General features: G+C 59.2%; 1 protein-coding gene across 2 annotated transcripts in view; it reads right to left on the reverse strand.

The window, feature by feature from the left end:
• CANT1 (calcium activated nucleotidase 1) overlaps positions 1-17631 on the reverse strand; it is a 30739-nt gene extending 13108 nt beyond the window's left edge. Inside the window, exons 1-4 of one of the 2 annotated variants that reach the window (XM_045045278.1) lie at positions 17509-17631; positions 6810-7462; positions 4696-4899; positions 1623-3854 (exon numbers count right to left, since the gene is read on the reverse strand). In XM_045045278.1, coding sequence (XP_044901213.1) covers positions 3484-3854; positions 4696-4899; positions 6810-7440 — 1206 coding nt within the window. In that variant the 5' untranslated portion in view covers positions 7441-7462; positions 17509-17631 and the 3' untranslated portion in view covers positions 1623-3483. Of the gene's footprint in view, positions 1-1622; positions 3855-4695; positions 4900-6809; positions 7463-17508 lie in introns of those variants that run through there. The other variant, XM_045045277.1, reaches the window with a different exon arrangement.
• Between the last annotated feature and the right edge of the window lie 5226 nt (positions 17632-22857).

Below are 22857 nucleotides of genomic sequence, written 5' to 3' on the forward strand. Positions count from 1 at the left end.
TTTCTTGTAAAAGATGTGTCTGGTTTTGGTATCAGGAGAGTGGAGCCCTCAGAAAATCAGTCAGGACGTGTTCTCGATTTCCCAGATCATGGAAGGTTTTGTGTTGGCTTCGTATTGTTTCTTCCTTAAATCTTTGGGGCAATTCACCAGTAAGACCACGTGGCCTTGGGATTTTCTTGGCGTGAAGGCTTTGGAGTCGCATCTTTTACACAATTTTATTAAGGTACGATTTACCTTGAAACTCACCAACTTAAAGTGCATAGGACAGGATTCACGCTTGGGAAGAGATTAGTCTCACTTGTTTTCACTCCGTTCCAAGACGGTGCTTGGGAGCTCTCCTTTTGCTGATGAATTATACCCTGAACACAGAGAGCAGCCAGCAGGCCACAGTCACCATGCGTGTGAGGAGGGTGTGAGCCCAGACCCCGCGGTATCTGGAGCTTCTCAAAGAGATGACTCCTTGTCCGGTTCCATCTCAGGCCGACGCCCTCCGGCTTCTCCCTCGCGGCCCTCCTGGAGCTGTTCTCCGGAGGACTGCCAAGAACACTGGGTCCTCCCTGTGGCTCAGTCCACGGACCCTCTGCGGCCCTTCTTCCCTGACCTCCCTGCGGTATCTGATGGTCAGGCTCCCAGTAGGAAACAGATGGCTCCAAATGGGGGTCACCGACGGGAGGCTTTAAGGAAGGGACGACCTGCAAGGTGTGAGTGAGCAGGGGTAGGGACATCACGAGGGGTAGAGTGGTTCCTGGAGTGTGGACCACTCTCAGGCCAGAAGGGCCGAGGGCAGGGAGCAGTCACTGGAGCACAGGCTGAGAGGGCAGGGGGGACCCTTCTCGCGAGATCGTGCCGGAGGTGACCCCGCTAGAGGGAACTGAGGACCTTCGGCTCATCCTCCTCCCTCCCTGGGGACCCCCCAGGTCAGTCCCTGGGGACGCAGAGCAGGGCGGGGAGGGGGAAGGGCAAAAGGGAGGGTCTGAAGAGAGAAAAGGACCTGTGAGCACGCCCTCTGGGTCCTACGCCAGCTCAGGCCCGTCTTCTCCAACAGCCCTTCCCCATCCGCTGCTCCTGGGTGCTCCTGAGGGTTCGCACCCCGGGGAACGGGCTCATCCCCGCAGCTCCACAGACACGCCAAGGGCACCCTGATCGGCCTAACCTCTCTGCTGGGACCCTCCTCATCACCCCATCACGCGGCGAGCCAGAACGGGCGAGCGCATGCTAACTGGGCACCGGGGGCTGTTCACAGCAACATCCTCCCTTTACAGACGAGGAACTCAAAGGACTGAGAAGTCAGACGTGCTGTCCCAGGCCACACAGCTGGGAAGCGTCGGGGCCAGGACTGGAACCTGTGAGTGATTTCACAGCCCATGTCCTTCACCGCAATGACCAAACGGGCTCCTTCAGACACAGGAAAAGTTGGGACTGGATGATTCATTTTCCAGAAAAGTTTTTCCCTGGTCTGCGAAGGCGCCTGTCCCGCCAATTCCCATGGCCTGTCAGATGCCCCCGCCCCAGAAGAGGACAGAGCGCACCCCTGAGAGTGCCTGTTTGTGAATCGCCACCCCTCTTACATTTCCTGCATGAGGCCCCTGGCCAACAGCCAACACAGAGCCCGAGACAGAGCATTCACAGTCCCCCTAGCACTTTATTGTTTAGAAAACAATGGCTCCAGTAGGAAGGAACAATCCTGATGCTTACGGCAGCAAATACAGAAACAGAAAACTTCTAGCTTTAAAAACGGTCCCAAATCCCTAACTGTGAAAACCCCCTTGGGGCACCTAGGCCTGAAGTGCCATCAGAAAGGTCTCGACTTAGCGACTGTCCCAAGTCCAACCTTCCTAATTTTGCTTCCGTTTCAAAAACTCACACGGCCTCCACGTCAGTGACGTTTATCAAGGACGTGGGTCAGGGAGCCCGGCCAGGCAAAGTCAGAAAACACTTGGCTGCTCCAGCCTACGTCCAGCAGGAATCGAGTTCCAGAGAAACGTGTCACATACTTTTGCCAGATACTTCATAGTGGGAGCGGGAGCCTCCCTGGGTTCCTTCCTAGCAGCGGTATCAGAGTCTGTAAGCGGGAAAAGTCTGTGAGACAGGGGTCCTCAGTGACACCCGAGCCCTTCCCAGACCATCAGGCACCCTACAACTCCCTGAGGGGTGAGGGAGCTTCAGGGGAAGGGCCCTCCTCGGCTCTGGTCCTGGCTGACCTGTCCTAAACCCTTTGCCTTTGCCGTGGAGCACGAAGAGGCCACAGGGACGCAGATAAGCAAGCGATCTGTGTGAAGTTTCCAGAGGAGAAGCTGCAAAGTTCCCCGGGGGAGGGAGAAACAAAAGGTCAGGGGACAGAAGCCACAGGGCCAGGCTGGCCTCGTACATGACCTCTCTTGGAAAGAGCCCAGCACCCCTGACCCAGGGCAGGCCCGTAAAGGAAGGAAAAGATCGTCACTCGTGGAAGTCTTTAAAGGCAAGACAACTTCTGACAGTTGCTAATGTTCTGTCTTCATATCTTCTGACCGAGGACTTCTAAATGCTTAATCACTTGTCTTCCCACCTGTCAGAACTTAATTCCAGCTTCCTCCACTGCTGGGAATGAATTCGTTAACTATGGGACTTTGGTCTGTGTGATAAGATTTGGTGACTCCACTACGAGAAAGGAAATTGGTTTAATTAAAATGAGTTAATAATTAAAACCTCAGTACACCTGCTGGCAAAGCGAGCGCCATAATTAAAACTTCCAAGTGTTGCCTGGCCACAGAAGCTTCCTGAAGGGAAAAACCGTGGAGTCAGCCACACGGAGCGGAGACTGCCTGATGTGAGGCTGAGGACAAACGAGCAAACTTGTGTCCTTTCCTGTGGGTTGTGGGCAGATGCGTCCCTGGAGGCCTGCCTTCGCCCACACAGCCCTGTGACACCCTGTAGTGTAGACAGATTCCTTTCCGGGCGCCTCGAGGACTGGATTTAACGCACGAGGTTCACCAGGAAGGAAGAAGAGGGGGTGGCCTGGGAGTTCCCGACGGGCAGGTCCCACTTCAGACTCACTGTTTTGTTCCCACGGGGGGGACAGTGCTGGATACACAGTAGGAGCTCAAGAAACATTTATTGAACGAAAGCACGAAGGGAAGGAGAGAAAGGGAGGTGGGCAGGAGGGAGGGCTGGTCCCAGATTAGGACGCCCGCAGGGACCAGCTCCCACCACCAGGTGGCAGTGCACAGAACAGGTGGCCGCAAGGGGGACTGTCCCGGCCCCTTTCCCGGCACTGCGCACTGCGGAACCCCCTCCTGCGGCTGCTCGCACCCTGGGGCTGACCTCCCTGTTCTGGGGGGCGGGGAGGGTCTCTGAACCAGGCACACACCTGAGCTCTGAAAAGGAAAAGACAAAAGCAAAACAAAACACCACGGAAAAGTGCAGTCCTCTGGTTTTTAGAAAACTTGAGTCCTGATGGCTGAACACCGTCCACCTCTCGGCCTTGCCGGTCTGAATTTTGTAAATTTAAATAAACTCTATTCCTTCATACTTCACGTTTCCGATCTTGGTCTCCGGCAGTAGGAAGCGGCCATCCAGGGTGAAGGCCAGGATGTAGGTGGCGACCCTGCCCGCGTCCTCCTCAGACTTGAGGGCCACGATGATCTGGTCGTCGGTGTCGGGGATGAACTTGAAGGAAGAGAAGCCGTGCGTGGGGACCACGGCGCCCACGTGGCCGACGGAGATGTCGCCGAAGTCCGGGCTGGCGCTCAGGAGCAGGTTGGCGCCCTTGTGCTCGTCGTCCTTCTCGCTGTACCGCTCGTGGCTGGCGCGGCGCGGCAGGAAGAACCACCGCTGCAGAGTGTCGCTCCAGCACGCCGATTCGTGAATGAGGTAGCCTGGGGACACACGACAGACCCCCGGGGTCACCAGACCGCCCCGCCCGCGAGCAGGGTGCGCCCGCGGCGCCTCCTTCCCCGCGCGGGCTTCCACGCTGCTGGCAGTGCGTGGCGGGCGGGCCGCCGGGGAGCGTCACCACTCCGTCCTACCGAGACCTCCCCGCTTCCTGCGGCGCTCTCCGTCCGTCCTCGTCCTTGGTCACTCCGAGAGACAAAGACGGGAAAGCCAGACCGAGACCGCCCAGGCCTGGGGACCCGTGGCCAGGAGTTCTGTCTGCGTTTCCGCTCCCTTGCTGCTAACCAAGGAGCACGATGAGCGAGCGAGCCCGGGGGAAGGGAGCGAGATAAGCCAGCACGGTGGATTTGTGAGGAAGGGATCGGGGTTGGGGGAGACGCTCCCTCGAGGCTGAAAAGGAGGCAGCACACCCTCCTATCTGGGGGCGAAGCAACGTCCCCAGCGCCATGCCCCCCAAGCCTGGAGCTGCCTGGCCGCTCCGAGCATCCCAACCCCCCCGGCCCCCCCCCCCCGCCCCGACACACACACACAAGCCGTGACGCTCTCCCGGGAGGCGAGGGGAGAACCAGAACGCGGTCCACCTTGCTTCTACCTGGTCAGGGGCGGGGCCCGGGCCCCACCCTCAGGGAAGGGTCAGAAGAGCTGGCACAGGAGGGGCTGTGGTCTGAGACGGCAGGAGGCGCTCTGTCAGGGACAGCGAAGGGATGGGGGGGGGCTGGGAACAGACCGCACAGGCAGAAATCCCCAGCACCGCTGTGCCCAGAGAAAGCGCGCACGCAGCGCACCGGCATCTGCCATGACCCCGGGCGGGGCCGGGTCCCTTACCTGGCGGCTGGATCCCCGCGGCGGCCCGCAGGGCATTGTAGCTGGACACCCAGTTCTCGTGGTCCACGCTGCCCCTGCAGCCCACCACCTTCACCCATTCCGGGTTTTCGTTCACCACTTCCCCCGTGCTGGTGGTCCACTCCTTGCCCAGGCCGCCCACATACAGATGTTCGTCCTTCACCGCCAGCCACTCGGCTTTGAAGCCTGGGGACAAGGAGACGAGGGGGCGCGCCTGAGATGACAGCCACCCCTCTGCTCCCTGGGTTCGCGGGGGGTCTGGCAGCCTTGGGCATCAGAGGGCACCCGTGCTGGACCTCACACGAGGAGATGACAAGACAGCGGGGAACAGTCTGGCTCGGGGCGCCATTCCCAGAGGGCCAGCAGTGGGGCACCGGCCCTCTGCCTGCTATTCTCCCTGTCCTCTGTCCCCAAGACCCGTCACCTTCTTTTTGGCCACTGGATCTAGGGACCTTTTGCCGGGACAGCCTGTCCTAAACTAATTCCAATGGCTCCTGCCGCTGGTGCCTCGCCTGCTCCCCCACTCCCAATGGCCCAGCAGCCACCGGTCAGTCTCCTCTGATCCCCGAACTGTTTCTCAAGCTGTGTGCCCCAACCTCAGGATACCCCCGACCCCGGGCAAGTGGGAGCGCCTGGAGAGGTTACTGTAGCAGAGAGCGGTCTCTGTCTCTGCAACCGTGCCTGGCGCCCGTCGAGCGGACGTGAAGCCCCAGTGGCCAGAGCTACGAGGGCTGGTGGGGGCTCCTAGTCGGCTCTGATCAGTGTGTTTACTTCTCGGCAGGTTTACTTACTGTGAGCCCAGCTGAAGGCTGCAGGGCGCTCAGGCTGTGTGGGAAAGCCGTTCCCCGCACCCCGTGTTCTAAACTGTGCCCGCTTTCCCACACGTTCTGCCAGCTTCTGGCCGGCCCCAAGGACCTAGAGCTGTGGCCTCCAGAATGTTTCTCTGCAGGTGGCTCTGGAGGGACCCGCTGAGTACCTTGTGGTCTCCGGGACCTCATCAGCCCCCCGGGGTCACTTTCAGATAAGGCCCTCTCCATTGACCAGTCTTTTGTCCCTTCCGATGACCTGACCACAGGGCAACCCAAGGCTCCCATTATTCCGTTCTCTTCCTGATCCGACAGGGAAGAACAGAACTATAATGGTTGCCCATAAACGCTGACAAACCAGGGCAGGAAATGGGCAACGAATGTTTTCTCTAAAACCCAGGCCGAGATAGTTCCCTGCCAATTGCCCGAGGCTTGGGCAAGCCCGGAAGGGGTTTTATCACGGGGGGGGGGGGGGGGGGGGGAGGGCTGGCAGACGGCGCGCCCCACGGGCCAGCTAGTTGCTGCCACTGCTCCGGCCTTAGAGAGGCCGCAGTGCTTAGCTTCCTAGAGGGTGCACACCCAGCCTGAGAGCGGGGCTTTCGTCAGCTCCCCCGCCGGTGCCTAGCGCCTCCCGGCCCCTTCCCCCGGGGAAGGCCCTGGCCCGCTCTGGCTGCCTCTCCTAGCTCTGTGCTCCCCGCGGGCTGAAAGCGGTAACTCCTTTCTGGCTCAACAGAGCAGTGGGTGACAGCTGGTTTCTGAGCACGGATCCCACTCAAGTGCGGTCGCTGCTACGCAGACCCTCCCTCGGCTGGGTTTCCAGAAAGGAGCCCCAGGCAGCGCAAGTTTACCTTTTCAATAAAGTCTCCATTCAAAATGAGGGCAATTGGACACCGTGGCTTTAAAGGTAAGACACTCACAGGGTGTCATCCCTGCGTGCTCTGAAGACACCTTTGAAGATGGAAGAAAGGGCTCGATCCTGGGGTCACCGGGAGCAGCAGTGGACAGGGCCCTCAAACTAGTCCTGGAAAGGAGCCTGCTTCGTGGCCAGTCTTCTAGGAAGAAGCTCCTACTGCTAGAAACTGCTTTGGTCCGAGGCCCTGTAAGGCTTCGGCTCCCAGCTCGGGGTGGGGCGTGGCGGGGGCCAGAAGCAGGGGGGACAGGGCTCTTCCCGGTGGTCCCTCCTGGTCGTGTTCACCGCACACGGGCACAAACCAGACCGGCAGACAGTCAACCCAAACCTGTCCCCCGACACCTCAGCCAAAGCCGGGAGGCGGAGAGGGCCTGACCTACCTTTCCCCACGGTTCCATCGCCATCGGACAGGATCACCCAGGGCACGGCCTTGGTGCCATCGATCTGGTAGATGACCCCTGTCCGGTCGTCCACAGAGTAGAGTCTCCCGTTGAAAACGATCAGCTCGGAGAGCTCCATGCCCCGCCCCTTCTCAGCCAGGTGGGACTCGAGGACCTCGTGGCCTTTGTCCCACTCCACGGCCACCTTGTCCCCGCTGTCTGACAGGGTCAGATGGCCCTTCTTCAGGTAACTGAACCAGGTGTTTTCCTCTTGGGCTCTTGACTCCGTGTCCAAGTCAGCAATGACCGCAATTCGGTATCGAGTCCCGCCTGGCGTCCTCTGGGGGGCGGACAGGGGGTAGGTGTCATTGTACCGGTCAGCGGGTGCCTGGCCGAGCCTCCAGTTGTGGGCGTTGGGTATGGGGGGCCTGCCTGGGGGCGGGCGGTGGGAGTAGAGCAGCCAGAGGACGGCGGCGCCCACAAAGGACGGCAGGATCACCTTCCAGCGGGGGCGGAAGCGGGGGTCTGCCGCCTTGGTCATGGACGCCAGCACCGGAAGGCCCCCCACACTTATCCGGAGGGAGTGCATAGACTCATTCCATTCCAGGTGGTTGGAGGGCTGGACGGGCATCAGACTGAAGGGCAGGCGGTACCTGGGCACCCAGAGAGAGGAGAGAGGTCAGCGGCTTCGCAATCCCGAGACGGTGCACGGCCTGAAGGCTGCCATACCTGGAACGGCACTGTCACTGCTGTGCGGCTGTTAGGATTTGGCTTAATTAAACCCGACTCTAGCAATATCTTTGTTTACTTATTCGGAAAGATGAGAAGTCTTTCCAGAGCAAAACTATTCCATCTCCTCTGTCTCGACTGGCGGGATAGAAAGCTTGGCGAGGGCGAGTTCTGTGGAGGCTGGCGCTTTACAAGCTCAGAAAGAGGGAGCAGCAGGGGGTGAGGGAGGGAGTGGGGGTGCCGAGGGGTCTGGGCAGGACAGGCTCCTGAGCTATATTCTCATCAGATGCCACCTCATCCGAGAAGCCCGCTCCAAGGGCTCTACTCCCGACAGCAGCCCCCATGTCCCCTTCCTTGGCATCTGTCACCACCCCGCCCCCCAACATCATGGCACACAACTATCAGCGTGTTCATGGGTCCTGCACTCCTAGAACAGGGCACAGAGCGGACGTGTGCGCACCTCCTCCTGGGCCAGGCGTCTGTAATATGCAGATACAAGTATAAAACAGACGTAAACCAAACAGAAATACTTCTGTTTCTGGCAAAGTCTGTCCTCTGGCACCCTTCTATTCATGCAAATGACGGAGGGACCAGAGTCTGACGGGCCCTCTTGGCCTGGAGCCGTGGGACCCTGGCCCACTCCCCGGGGCACTACCACAGCCGGGCGGCGGCCAGGAACCACGGCTCTTCACCACCTGCCCCCTGCTTACGTCGCCGGCACGGACCACGGCAGCCTGGCTGGCGTGGCCACAGCGACGCCGGACAAGCTGGGGACGATCGGCAGAGAGCCGGCTCTGGGCTGCGGCCCTCGGTCTCCGTGGCTGCGGCCCTCGGTCTCCGTCTTCAGTTGTCACTCAGTAAGTCCCGGCCTGAGAAAGTCCCCGGGCCGGACCGCTAGGCCACTTCTGCCTCCTGCCCCAAAACAGCCAACGACGTGACTTCAGGGGCGGATGCTCCTCTTGCTAATGGGTGGCAGCAGGGAAGGGCGGGGGGCCAGGCAGCTTCACGCCACCCCGAGCCCCCACTCCCGCCGCACCCCAGTCCACACGGCCCACGGCGGGGGGGCCAAGGAGCTCCCATCCACACCACAGGCCGCTGGCTCTGCGGGTAGAAAAACGTGGCCATGGTTCCACGTGGAAGCCAGCCCTTTCCTTCTCTTGCTTTTGGACACATGTGTAGGTTTTGCCCGTAGGGTCGGGTGCGGAAAAGGGGGGCCCTGGGGGCAGGGGTGCTGCGCGGGGGAGGTGGGCTCGGGAAGCCCCCCGCCTCACCTCAGATGCTGGTCCCAGGCCTCCCTCCTGGGCGAGGGCTCCCTGCCCCCCCGGGAAGCGGCCCAGCTGTGGCCACAGAGCTGGTGGCTGAGGCCTTCCTGGCTGGGAGACGGGGGTCCCGGCCACTGCCCCTCCTCTGCTGCACCCAAGCCCAGGGCTTCCCAAACCACGGCTGGGCCCAAGCCACCCAGAGCCCATCTCCTCTGCCACGTGGCCACTGAGCTCTCAACCCCCGGTCACCTCCCGTTCCCAGTTCCGCCTGGATTCTAACGCTTTCTCAACTTACTATTCCCAACTACGTCTCGCTTGCTCTCCCCAAGCTTCTCCGCCCCCCCAACCCCTCCCTCAGGAATAGTGCTGGTGATGGAGAGCCGCCATAGTCTCTGCTGCCCGGGGCCAAATCTCCATGGAACCTCAGGAGAGGCCCTTTTCTGCACGAGGACCACCACCACCTTGAAGAACCCAGGCACGCCCCCTCCCTCCACAGCATCTGCTCCAGCCAGAGACCTGGCAGTTCGGCCACCCACCCCCTCCAACCACACCGTCTGCTGCCACTCCCGTCTGGTGACCCACTTGCCCCGCGGCCGGCGACACCTGCTCTACCCACACGGGTGGATCGCACCGCGTCGCCGCGCGTTCTGGGAGTAAATAAACCCTCACTGCGGCACGGCCCCCACCCAGACCTCCACCTCCCTGAGCCGGCTCCTCTACTGGCCGGCCGGGCACCGTGGCCCTCGTGCACCCTGGCCGGGGCTCGTCTCCCCCCGCCAGGACGCTCTCGCCTCTCTGCGTGGCTGCCTCACCTTTCAGGATTTTTCTAAAGTGTCAGCTGCCCGGGAAGACTCGGCCGCTCACCCCGCAGGGACTGCCCCGGAATGCCTGCCCATTCTCTACCACGGCATCCTGCCCCTCTTCTCCCAGGCCCTCAGCAACCCACGTAATCACTTCTGCGCTGCCGTGGCTCCACGGGGCAGAGACTTGCCCACTGTGAACTTACACTCCTGGCGAACGGTGGAAACTCGGCATATATTTGCAGAAGGAATGAAAAATAGGCCCACGTCCTCAACAGTCCCTCAACTCCACCCCAGGCCCCACCTTGGTCATACTGCAGATCCACACCCCCGCATCCGGCCCGGCTGTCACACTGGGCCTCAGGGGAGGTGGACACAATGCCCGCCAGGGGTCACCATCGTGAGGTGCCACCCTACTGGCCCCTAGCCTGCCCGCTCTCCATTCCTGGTTCGTCATCCTGCCCCTGGTCATCTTGTCACATCTCCTGCCCGCTGGCTTCCTGCAGGTGACGAGGGGGCCCAGGGCAGGGCCCCCTCCCATGCACCAGGCTGCCTGGCCCTGGTCCAAGGGGTCTGGAGAGAAGGGGCCCACTCCTGCTTCTTGGGGGTAGTTCAGCCATGTCTGCTCCTCTGGCTCCTTCTCCACCATCTACATATGTGTCCAAATCAGCCATCTGAGTGGCCACTTGATCCCCACGTTATACTCTCAGGTACACGGAACGCACCCAGTAAATACCGTGTCTGAGGGATGAGAACCCCTCCGCAGCCTGTGACACCTCGGTCCCTCCCCGCCCCTCACCATCCTGGAGGAGCCGCCCCTCCGCCCCTCCGCCCCCTCTGCCCCTCCGTCCTGCTCCATGTCACAAGGCTGAACCTCCTGCCAGGGGGACAGTGAGCCTGCAGCTCCTCCCCTGCAGCCCACCTCTTCTCCTGAATCTTCCCTGAGGTGGGCTCGGTCTCCAGGGGCAGAACTGCTACAGTGCGGGCTCCCCACACCTTCCCCGCCTGCACCTCTGCCCCGAACTCCAGGCCCGGCCGCTGGGCCCCCTCGTCTGCCCGCGGGCACCAGAACGGGTTCCCCCAGGAATCTGCTGAGCTGGCTGAGGGCACTCGCAGCCCTCAGAAGTCATCCTGGGGAGCAGGCAGCTCGCCTTCTCTCCCCTCACTGGTCTGGTCTGCACCCCAGCTCTGGATGTGGGTCCCACCCCCAAGGCCTCCACCTGGCGCCATCTCTCACCTTGGCCTTCTGGGGATCTGGACCGTCCAGGTCCCACCTGCATCCCGCCACCCATCAGAGGCCTGAGCTCGCTTCTCTGGGCCTGGGCTCCTTCACGTGTAAGCCGGGACGGAACACGGCCACCTTCCCAGAGCCGTGTGGCCGGCTCCCCCCCACCTTCCCCTTCACTCTGCCAGCACCTTCGCCCACCTGCCCAGAGGGCCTAGCCGTGTAAGTAGGCTTGACCCTCCCGGAAGTACTGAGCACGGCAGCAAGGTCGAGGGCGGCACAGCCTGCAAGGCCAAACACGAGGACCGTCTCTCCACAGAGGAAGTGTGCCGGGCTCTGCCCTGGACCCTCTCAGACCCATCCTGCACACAAGTGACAGATCGATTCCCCGAAAAAGCAAACGTGGATTGAAGTCCTTCACTAGATCCTAAAGCTCTCCCACTAACGGACAAACTCCTCAGCCCTACACACACATGCACGCAGCGCTGGGTTGTTTACAATTCCATAGTCCGTGAGCCAAACCCCTGTGCATGATGCTTCTTCCTGGGACGCCAACCTCTCTGACCACACAGAACCACCTGGAGGTCCCTAGCTGTGCCATGATAGTGATGCTTCTGCTGTCCCTTTCCCCTCCTGCCCCCATCGATGGTGAAGGACCCACTCCCCAACCAGTGAGCTTCCCTCCTGTGGATACCGGAAGATATCCAGGCCTGACGCTGAACCTGTGAGTGTCCCCTGATTTGTCAATAAAGACTCTGCAGATGTGACTAAGTTAAGGATCTAGGGATGGGGAGATGATCCAGGTGGGCTCTAAATGCAGCCACGAGCGTCCTTACAAAAGGAGGCAGAGGGGGATTAGACAGTGATAGGAGACTGTGACCACGAAGGCAGAGAGGGGAGTGACGGGGCCATGGCCAAGAAGTGCCTGGGGCCCCCCAGCTGGAAGAGGCCAGGCCAGGTTGTCCCCTACGGCCTTGGAGGGGGCACTCGCCAGCTCACACCTTGATGTCGGCCCAGGGACACCGATACTGGCTTTCTGGCCTCCGTGTTGGGAGAGAATAAATGTGTGTGGTTTTCAGCCACGTTCGTGGTAGTTTGCCACGGCAGGGCCCCAGGAACACACACACCTCCTCCCACGCCGTCCTCTGTGCTGCCCCCTGCGACCACGGCTCCACTCTGAGCTCCTGGGGGGAAGGGTCTCTTCTCCGCCAGGCTAGTCCCAGCCCCTGACCGGCGGGCAGAGCCTGGGGCCCCACCACCTTTCGGGAACAAGAGAACGACAGCGGGCTCTGTCTGCCTTCCAGAAAAATCCCTTTAGCTTCACGACTGGAATCATTTCTCTCTGGACCAAAACCCAACCTCTGAAGACAGCCCTCCATTAGTGTCCTAGGAGCTACTTTTATTTTGTGGAGATAAAATCAGATGTCTTTCCATTTGCCCCTCCCCCCCCCCCCCCCCCCCACCAAGCCCAGGCTGGTTCAGCACCCAGAACTCTCAGAACTGATGGGGCCTGTGTCCTGGCGCAGCGCGGGGCCTCGCGTTCGTGTTTAAAGGAAACACCACCACCTCCACCCACCACCACAACCCCAAATGTGCAGCCACGAACCCCAAGAGAAACGCACCACGAGGGCGACAGAGAGGGCCCGGGTGAGGCTCTCTCCTTGCCCGCGCTCCTCAAAGCTCTACACCGTTTAAATGTTTGCTTTATCGTGACAACCGGGTCGTCAACCCCACCGTCTGCGGCATAATGGGCTGATCCTGCACAATCAGGAAAGTTAGAACCTAGTCACTACGGCAAAATGTCACACAATCTCTGGCTGGCCACGCTCGCCTGTTCCGGATCTCCCTTCGGAAACCCAGGGGCCGCACCCCTGCTGGCCTCCCTTCTCCTGCGCCAGCCACACCGCCGGGAGAGGTCCCCGGAAAGAGCCACCCGGGGGGACAACCCCCCCCCCCCACGGGGGGCTCCAATCCTCCTCTCCTTCCCCACCCCCTCTCTCTTAGACGGGCACCAAGAACGGCTCACTGCCTCGCCCACATCTCTGGTTTCTGTCGCCAGCACTTCCTTGTAACACAGGCCTGAGCGACACGGTGTGACCCGGGGTCTGTCCACTCCCAAGTGGGTCCCCGGACTCCGGACCCTGCTAGGGAGACGCTCCCGCCCGAGCCCCAGGAGGGAGCGGCCACCCCTACCTCCTCACGCCATCCTCAGGCCACGACAGGACTCTACATAAAGCTGAGACGACAGGCGCGGCCACTCCCGACAGAGCCCACAGCCAAGAGGGACTCTTTCCCCGCTTCCCTCAGGACAGGTGTGTGACAGGTGGCAGAACGAACAGGTTTAGCTGCAGCTGCCAGAGCAAACCTCCGCCTTTCCAGGATCTAGGCTCAGGCGCTGCCTCACCCCTGCACAGTGGCTGCCTCCCCTCCCCCAGCACGGCCCCGGTCTCGGAACTGAACGGTCCTAAGAGGGCGCACGTCCGGGCAGCAGGGGGGAGCTCGCTGCCCACCGCACCTCCCGGGTGGGGAAAAGAGCGGAGGCTGCCGGCCCTGAGCTCCTGGGAGCGACAAAGACAGAGGCGAGGGCTGGCGGGCTCCGGGACTCCAGAAGTGCCGGGAGAGTCAGGGAAGCGAATGTCGAACACCCGCTGGGGCCAGGCTCCTGGAAAACATTACCTGGCTCACGGCATTCTTCCGCCTTGCACTCAGCAAGGAAACCACACTTCAAATTTGGACGGGGTGAGAGGCACAAGGAAACCAGGAAGGAAAAAGTCACAGCGGCCAAGCATGTGCTTTAGGGACTGAGGCCCTCCTCCCAGATCATTTCCTTAAAGGCCGACACCCTGGATCCTACTAAATTCTGCATCTCCCACCCCCTTTCTCTGCATACAGCAGGCACTCACAGCGGCCTCCCGGGTCAGGTCTCCCACCCCCTTTCTCTGCATACAGCAGGCACTCACAGCTGCCTCCCGGGGTCAGGTCTCCCACCCCCTTTCTCTGCATACAGCAGGCACTCACAGCTGCCTCCCGGGGTCAGGACTCCCACCCCCTTTCTCTGCATACAGTAGGCACTCACAGCTGCCTCCCGGGGTCAGGTCTCCCACCCCCTTTCTCTGCATACAGCAGGCACTCACAGCTGCCTCCCGGGGTCAGGACTCCCACCCCCTTTCTCTGCATACAGTAGGCACTCACAGCTGCCTCCCGGGTCAGGTCTCCCACCCCCTTTCTCTGCATCCAGCAGGCACTCACAGCTGCCTCCTGAATCAGGTTAAATACACCTCAGAACAACTTCTTTTTCAGCCCTGTTTTTGTTTATAGTCAACTACCTGAGAAGCGAGCTTCTGTGGCTGCTGTGACCACTCCGGGCAGGTGTGGTGCTTCAACACTGCACACTTATGTCATAGGCCTGCGGGACAGAAGTCTGATGGGTCCCGCTGGGCTAAAATCCAGGGCTCCCTTCCCTCAGAGGCTCCAGGGAGAAGCCTCTTCCCAGATGGTTCCGGCTTCCAGAGATGCCTGCGTCCCTTGCGTGCGGCCCCTGCTCATCCTCAAAGCAGCAACGCCGCATCTCTCTGAGCCTCGCACGCCCTCCCCCCTGCTCTCCTGTCTCTGCGTCCACTTGCTCTGTGGCCCTGGGACTAGGCTGGGCCCACCTGGGTCATCCAGGATGCGCCTCCCATTTCAAGGTCAGCTGACTGGCACCCTTCATTCCATCTGCTACCTTCGGCCCCCTCTGCCACATAATACACCTGCAGGTTCTGGGGGTCACGATGTGGACATCTAGGGGGGCCATCATTCTGCCGGCCACAAGAAGGGAGACAGGGAAAGAAGCCTCAGCTTCCCAGGGGCCAGGACCCTCCACACACAGCCTCAGAGCCTGTATTTACTGCATCACGGTAGGGCCGTGTGTGATGAACTCGTACCATCAGGAGCAATTTCAGCAAAAGTTACCCTTCCGGATGAAAGCAACGTGCCAAACAACACTACTCGTTATCAGAGAGCCTGAAGATAAGGGGACACAATAAAAATCCCACCATCCACCCAAATCAAGGCCTGCTCCTGTAGACGGCGGGGTCGCACCTGCCCGAACCCATCTTCTCTCCTGCTCTGCGGGTGCCCGGCTCCCAGGATGCAGCTGGCGGTCAGCCCTGCCGGACCCCCTGAAGCCATTCTGGATGCGCTCTGATCTGACACTCACATCCACACTGTCACCCGGTGTCGGCACAATGCCATCTGGGTCCCCGCTCCTGCCTTATTCCCATGGCCTGTTCCCACGGATGAGAACTGCGCTCTGCATAGGAACCCCAAGCAGCGAGTTCCATTTCATTACTGCAAGTATTACGGATAAACAAGGAGGATTCAAAGGAAACGCAGACAAAAAGAGAAAACCGAACGTATTCCCAGATCGCTCTATTATCAGGATTTCTTTTTTTCTAAGTAAATTGTCTTTGTCTCACAAGAAGGAAAATCAACAAGTCCCGAAACATCAAAACAAACGTTTTACGTTCCCTTAGTGTTGCCGTTTAAGCAGAGCCTTCCAGAAAACCTCCACGGTCCAGAGCACTCGCGAAAGGAGGGCAGTACTTTCTGGATTTTCCTTCCAGTATCCCAGGTACCGTTCCACAGATGTCTACACAATACAGCAACGGCTTCTCTGTCCCGGTGCGGATCCACTTCAGGACTCTGGACCACATTCTCAGAGCGGGGCCGTCCCGTTTCTGAACAAGAAAACACTAGGGCATCTATAGACCTACCCTACATGGTTGCCACGAGGTCCGCCACATAGCCGCTCAGAAGGTCTTACGAGTCCGATGGAAGGGGCTGTATTTGTGAGCCTGCACAAGGCTGCCTGGTGGCCACACGCAGGGAGCTGGACCTGTCACACTCGGGTCCGTCCTCACTCCCTCGGTGGCTCAAGGGAAGCACGGCAGATTACGTGCAGTTAGGCTGGCGGGTAAACATTTCCTCAATTATCAATTGCTTAAACCAACATTTGCTACACGGTTGGGGGCCACGGAAGTATGGCCAGAACTGCGTCTGGGGTACAGTTTTGGGGGGAACAGGGCTTTCAGCTAACACAAGGCACCAAATACTCAGACGTCCACCTCAACCGAGGGATCGCGGGGGACACGGTGGGGCACCCACACACCTGTAAGTATGTGACTTTCTCCACCACCCTGCCACATAACACGCTTTCTGCGATCCGGCTGACCCGGACGGAAAACCGCGACAGACTGAGACTCCTCTGTCTGGAGACCACTCCCATGGCCGCCTAACAGCGCCTGAACAAATCCATGCTTCACCTGAGTCCCCCTCCCGGAGGACGCTCGGGCCGGCACAGGAGGAGACGCCCCTCCCGGGTCCCGACGGCAGAGGCCCGGCTGGTCAATGTATCTTTCAGCACGGCCCCCAGGCCTGAATAGAAGGCTCATTGAGGCCATCAGGGAGGGGCCCGGGGAGGCCACTGGCTGCTCTGGAAGGAGCCCCGCTGTGCCCGCGGGCTCCGGCTGGACTGTGCCGCTGAGGCCTGTGGGGTGGGGCCAGGAGCTGGGGGGGGGGGCTGCAGCCCGCCCAGAAAGGTCTTTCCCACACAGCTCCTACGAGGAGGGGCAAGGTGGGGGGGGCTGCAGAGACTCTAGGTTCCCGAAGGTGACGCCATGCTTCTGCCAAGTTTGGGTCCTTGCCCTGAACAGCCAGCGACAGTCGGTGGACGTCGGCAGACGCCTGTTCCCAAACCTCTGCGCTGTTGGAAACGTGGTAGGGAGAGACGGCGAGCACATACCCAGAGACAAGAATGACAGATGGAGCCGAGACACTGGTTTCCTGGGGACACTAAGGTGCTCGCGAGAAAGGTGTATCTGGCAGACAGAAGAGGGACTGCGAGCGCTAGGGGCCTGCCAGGCCTGGCGACACGGAGGGCAAAGGAAAGGCCCCAAGCAACAGGGGTGGAGGAACCCAGGGATGAGAGGGTCAGGCCACAGGGGGGAGGGGAGGAGGGTGGTGGACAGCTGGGGTGCAAAAGGAAGGAAGGTGAGCTGGGCTGAGGGGAAGGAGAGGAAGGCCTGGGTTGGGGGGGGGGGGGCTGGCCTCCTGCAGGTGCACTAAAGTGCCAGTCTGAGAGGGGAGGAGAGGCCAGGCAATCATCGAAAGGGCAGATCGTGGTGGGGCAGGAAGGGACCGCGCTCAGGGACAGCTGTCCCACGTGAGTCAGGAAAGGAACGCGTCCTGCAGGGTCAGAAGTGGTGATGTCCCACACTAGTCAGAAGGGGGAGGTGTCCTGCACTAGTCAGAGGGGTGAGGCGTCCTGAGAGTTGGAGGGGGTGAGTCCCCACGAGTCAGAGGGAAGAGGTGTGTCGCACCAGAGGGGGGAGGTGTCCTGAGACTTGGAGAGGGTGTGGGTCCCACGAGTCAGAGTGGGAGGTGTCCTGAGAGTCGGAGAGGGTGTGAGTCCCAGGAGTCGGAAGGGATTGGTGTCCCACACTAGGCAGAGCCAGTAAGAGTCCTGCAAGTCTGTCAGGTAGGTGTCTCACAAGTGGAGCGTGGAGTGTCCGCCGCCCGTCGGAAGGAGGGGACCGTTCCTCGGAGTCTGAGGGCCAGGGGCAGGACGCGGCGGGGTGAGAGGGCGGCGGCGCGGGTCGGTCGCGAGGAAGGGCGCGGCGGCTATGGGTGCAGCTGTCACTCACCCGGTGCGGCCTGGCTCCGGGGCCCGCGGGCGGCTGGGCCTCGCTGCGGCAGGGCCGGGACCCAGCGGGCGGCGACTTCCGCCCGGCTCGCTCGCCGGGTCTCCGGGACGCGCTCCCGGCAGCCTCGGCTCCGCGGCTGCGCGCCGGCGCGGGCGGGGGCTGCTGGGAGTTGTAGTTTTTACTGCTCAGCGAGCCGGGGCGAGGGCCGGGGCGAGGGCCGGGGCGAGGGCCGGGGCGAGGGCCGGGGCGAGGGCCGGGGCGAGGGCCGGGGCGAGGGCCGGGGCGAGGGCCGGGGCGAGGGCCGGGGCGGCGCAGACCTTCGCGCTGCCGGAGCCGCAGGCCCTTTCCACCGCTTTGTAGCGGAAGGCTGGCGGAGCAACGGCGGGAGGCGGCTATCAGTTCTCCAGCCGAGATTTGAGGACCCTTGTGGTCTCCCGGGAGGCGGGGGAGCGCGGACCCCTTCCTGCCACCCTCATCAGAGAGAGCCCCTCTCTCCTCGGCCCTTCTAATCCGCCACGTTGGAAAGCTGCTCGGGTTCCAAACTAAAGATCTGGGCTCAGGTCTGCAGGCTGGAGTGTCCCAAATAAGGGTATCCAGTTCGTCCTGTTGCTCTGGTCCCCTCCTTGGCCCCTGAGCTATTTTAATGGACATCCCAGCCCTCCACTCCCAAGTCCCGCAAAGATGCCCATTTTAGAAGTCATGAAAAAAGCCTGGTAGCAGTGAAGTGTCCCACGAGAGCTGAGAGCTAGGCGAGGGTCAGAGCTGCGGGTCTGCACCTCCAGCCTCTGCGTGCGCGCAATCACCCATCCGTCCCCGGGGAGCCCTCGCATTAGGTAACAGGCGCGAGAGAAAAATTCAGATTCTGTAAATGGTGTCCGGTAATAATAACCCTCTCACCGCTGTTCTGCATTCCTTGCCCAGAGGCGATCACTATTACTAGTTTCTCCTGGTTATTGTCAGAGGTATTTCGGGACACACAAACAAATCATGAACACATACCGTTAAATTACCTTTTTAAATTTTTTTTAACGTTTATTTATTTTTGAGACAGAGAGAGACAGAGCATGAACAGGGGAGGGGCAGAGAGAGAGGGAGACACAGAGTCGGAAGCAGGCTCCAGGCTCTGAGCCATCAGCCCAGAGCCCGACGCGGGGCTCGAACTCACGGACCGTGAGATCGTGACCTGAGCTGAAGTCAGATGCCCAACCGACTGAGCCACCCAGGCGCCCCTAAATTACCTTTTTAAAAAGCCGAATGGAAATTTGCTAAACACTCGGTTCTGCATTTGGGGGGGGGGGAAGGGGACAAACCCTTCTGGAATTCACTTGTTTCCTGTTGTGCTAAACTGAGTCCTAACTACATATCATATATTACTATTATTTTTAAATGATTTTCAAACCTTGCATTTACTGAACTATCTGTATCTACATATGCCTTCCAACTTGAGAAAGAAAACGCTGGCCCTGCTATCCCGAAAGGTCTCCATACTCTTCCCTCTTCCCAACCCCTCCCACCCCAAGAGGTGACTGCAGTCTTGAATCACTCACATCCTTTATCTTATAATTTTAGCGTATAGATATGCATCCCTCAACAATATATATGCCTGTTATAACTTGTACAAAAATGAAATGAAACTATATGCAATGGATGGGAGATCCCGTCGCTCCACAGATATTATCAGGTGTATTCATTTTGCCAATCGGATGGCATTAAATGTCTTCTCACTGTCTGGATTGCTGAGAAGTTGTGTTACCTTTCTTATGGTTCCCCCCGCCCCCCCACCATTTATATTCCTTCTTCTGCAGATGCCCCAACATTTCAGTGTTATTTTTAGGAAATAATCCATTCTTTCCCCCACTAGCACGTATGCAATGCCATTTGTTGCCCTGATCAAGTTTCCGTATACACATGGGTCTGTTCAGGACTTTCTATGATGTCGTATCAGTATAGTTGCTTTTATCTGCACTCCAATACTACTGTTCTTATTCTTACCTCTCTCACCTTTCGGGCGCCTGGGTGGCTCAGTCGGTTAAGCGTCTGACTTGCGCTCTAGTCACGATCTTGCCATTCCCAAGTTCAAGCCCTGCGTTGGTCTCCGTGCTGACGGCTCGGAGCCTGGAGCCTGCTTGGGATTCGGTGTCTCCCTCTCTCTCTGCCCTTCTCCCACTCACACTTTGTCTCTCTCTCTCAAAAATAAAATAAACATTAAAAAATTAAAAAAAAAGAATAAACCTTCATGTGCTGTAGGACAATTCCCCCTCACCTCCCTCCTACATTCCATCCACCCTTCACTTTTGGGGTTTTGAGTGGAATTGCTTTAAATCCATAAATTAATTCAGAGAGAACTGAGATTTCTCTGATGTTGAACCTTCTACCCAGAACACGGTTTGCCTTTCCATTTACTTAGGTCTTTGTTAATGTTTTTCAATGAGGTTTGTAAGTTTTCTCTTCACAACACGGCTTTTTCCGTATGGTTCCGTAGAGAGGTGTTCCCTTCTCTAAACAGCTGCATAGTATTCCGCTGGGGGGAACGTCCTGTAACTTTTACCAGGTCCCCAATGCCGTCCCTTTGGATATCTGTGATCTTTACATTACAACAATGCTTCAGGGCATATCCTTGAACTTGCTTCTTTGAGCACAGCACCAAGTCTATCTGCAGGATAAATTCCTGGAAGGAAGATTTCTAGGTCAGAGGGCGTTTGCATCCCCTGGTGAACAGACCCTGCCTTCCTGCCTTCCGGACAGGCGGTGCCGGGAAACTGCTTTTCGTGGGCACCTCCTGCGATCTGAACCCCCCTTCCCTCCTTTGCAACATTGGAGACTTCGCCATGGCCTTTTTCTGGAGCTTTTCTCCTCCTTTTGTTCCTGTGGCTCTACAATAAAAGACTGAAAATTCTTCACTTTAATCATCCACCGTGTGTTTACTCACAGCCTCACTCACTCATTGCGCAGTTAAGGCTTAGGCTTGCGTGGTCCACCAGGGGGCCCTCCCATTTTATCTAGCAGGCAAAATGCTGTCTGATGGTTCCGTCTGTGCACGTCTCTGAAAGTGCTGAAAAGGAAGTTCTAAGACTCAGCAGTGGGGAAACCGAGGCATGAGGCTTTAAATGCCTGCTGAGAGTCAGAAAGCACATCTCTGCGTCGAGTCCAGGGGGGACCCGCCAGAGGAAGGCTTGTCCTCCTGCGACAGAGGAGGTGTGAGAGCCGCAGAGCAGCAGATGGCCCTGTTCTGTCCTTGCAGCCCTGATCCCCACCTGCCCCCCAGCCTTCCAGAACGCGGGCACCGCCATCCAGGAGCAACAAGCTTGGGCCCGCGGCCAGGGAGGCTGGGTCTGGCCGCCAAGTTTCCATCTCAGCTTCACCCTCCAATGTCCACAGAGACGCCTTCCCCCCCACCCTTTGGCAGTGGGACGCCAGCATCCGAGCCTGAATTCAGAAGTTCACAATACCAGTCTCTGCCCTTGTGGGATGACTGGGCAGCCTGGCCCAAAATAGCTGGGAGAGGCGGAATGTTGGGGCCACAGTGGGGGAAAAAAAAAAAATCACAGCGCTCCTAATGACAGGCTGTGCGTATCTGGCACGGAGAGCCGTACAGACGTTAACCGAGGTCACATGGCTTTCTCCCCGTGATGAGGAAACAGAGAGAGCCGCAGTGATATGCCCAGGGAGAGAGAAGGGATTGCCAAACAGAGGACATAGAATGTGCTGTCTTCTGGGCAGGGATTCTAGGGAATGTTCTCTTCCCCCGTGAGTCTCTGGGTTTTACATCCCATGAGCTGCCCTTGTCCGAGAATGTGGGGCCCCTGGGGAATGTTTAGGAAGCCCTGGTGTTTGGCCCAGACATCCTTGTGTGGGAGGTGTGAGCTCCCAGGGAATTCCAGAATGGGCGTGACCTGTAACTCATTTGGGAACCGAAGAGAGAGACCTTGGGGGTGTGGGGGTTCATGGTTCTGGTTGGCCCTGGCCTCTGCCCATCACCGGGCTGATGAAATCTCCCCCAGGCAGTGCTGCTGGCTTTGGGTTCTGATTTGTCAATGTCGTTTTGTTTTGTTTTGTTTTGGCCATGACTCTCGTCCTCAGCGCTGGCCAGGACTTTCCAACGGGAAGATATTTGCTGGATCGGGAGCCTTCTGCCTCGGTTGCTCGGGGGGTGCTCAAATAGTCTGCAAGACCATCCCTGGCTTGCCCAGCGTGGCTTCCCTACTTACCGTGTCAAAGCAACAATGAAGTGGGTGACAAAGACCATTAGGGGCCTGACTAGCTCTGGGTTTGGGTGACAGATTTTATTTCTTTCACTGAGGGCTGAACAGGCCTTGAGAAATTTTGCCCATTTGTCCGTTGGCTTGAGCTGTGGGCTGTGTGCCCAGGAGGTACTCAGACCACAGTTCCCTTTCTCTGGAACTCCCCACGCCTCTGAGCCTTCTGTCTCACATGGACATCTTGGGAAACCCCAGGTCCTGACTGCCACCTTTACTATCAGCACCCATCACCCTCCTGGTTTCTGCCTCTAGAGATAGGAAGAATCCCTTTCCTAATCTCTGGGGAGATGTGGGCGCTCAACCCAAGAGGGGGGAAGGAGAAAGATCATACAATCATGACCGTTGCAACGAACACTCTCGGGCCTTGTGTCTGCTCCGTCGGTCCTTTCCTCAGCCGTGTGACAATTACAGAGTCACAATCCTTTAACCCCAAGTCCCCCAGATACAAAAAGCCCTGACAGCGTGGTTTCCCCCTGAGTGTGGCGTGAGGGCACAGGACAGTGTGACCTGTAGCATGGTGAGGCCACGCACGGCTTCTGTCTCTCCTCTGTTGGGAAATATCCACAAGCATCCGGCCGAGCCCGGCGGGGCGAGATGCTCCGGGTGATGTCTGCATCGTCCTCTGAACACATCTGGCTGCCTGGGGTCCAGAGAAGAGGTCCTGGGCCTATCCCTGCTTTACAGATGAGGAAACTAAGGCCCATTGGGGTTGGGCAGCGTTCCAGGCTCAGGACTTAAGGCCGCCGGCTAGAACGAGAAGCTGCCGCTGGAAGAGAGGGTCATCGTGTGGGTGTATTTCTAGAGCCCTGCTCTCCGTCGGGCCCCTGGATTTCTGTCTTGGGATTATCTTCAAGATAACTGTCTTTCAGTTCTCAGATGGAGTAAAGAAAGGGAGCAGATCTCTGCATCAGCTTCTCTTCCAAGCCACACGCCCGGCTTCGTGTGCCCTGAGCCGTGGTGTCCGTCCAGGACCCCCAAGGTCTGGGCCTCCGGGGTGCTGCAGTGGAGAGCCGCCCAAGCCTTCCCTCCCCTTCCACCTCCACATTCAGGGAGATCCTGGGGCACGGGACTTCTGAGGACTCTCCTCCAG

This window comes from Felis catus, chromosome E1, assembly GCF_018350175.1.
Source record: "Felis catus isolate Fca126 chromosome E1, F.catus_Fca126_mat1.0, whole genome shotgun sequence".
Classification (NCBI taxonomy): Eukaryota; Metazoa; Chordata; class Mammalia; order Carnivora; family Felidae; genus Felis; species Felis catus.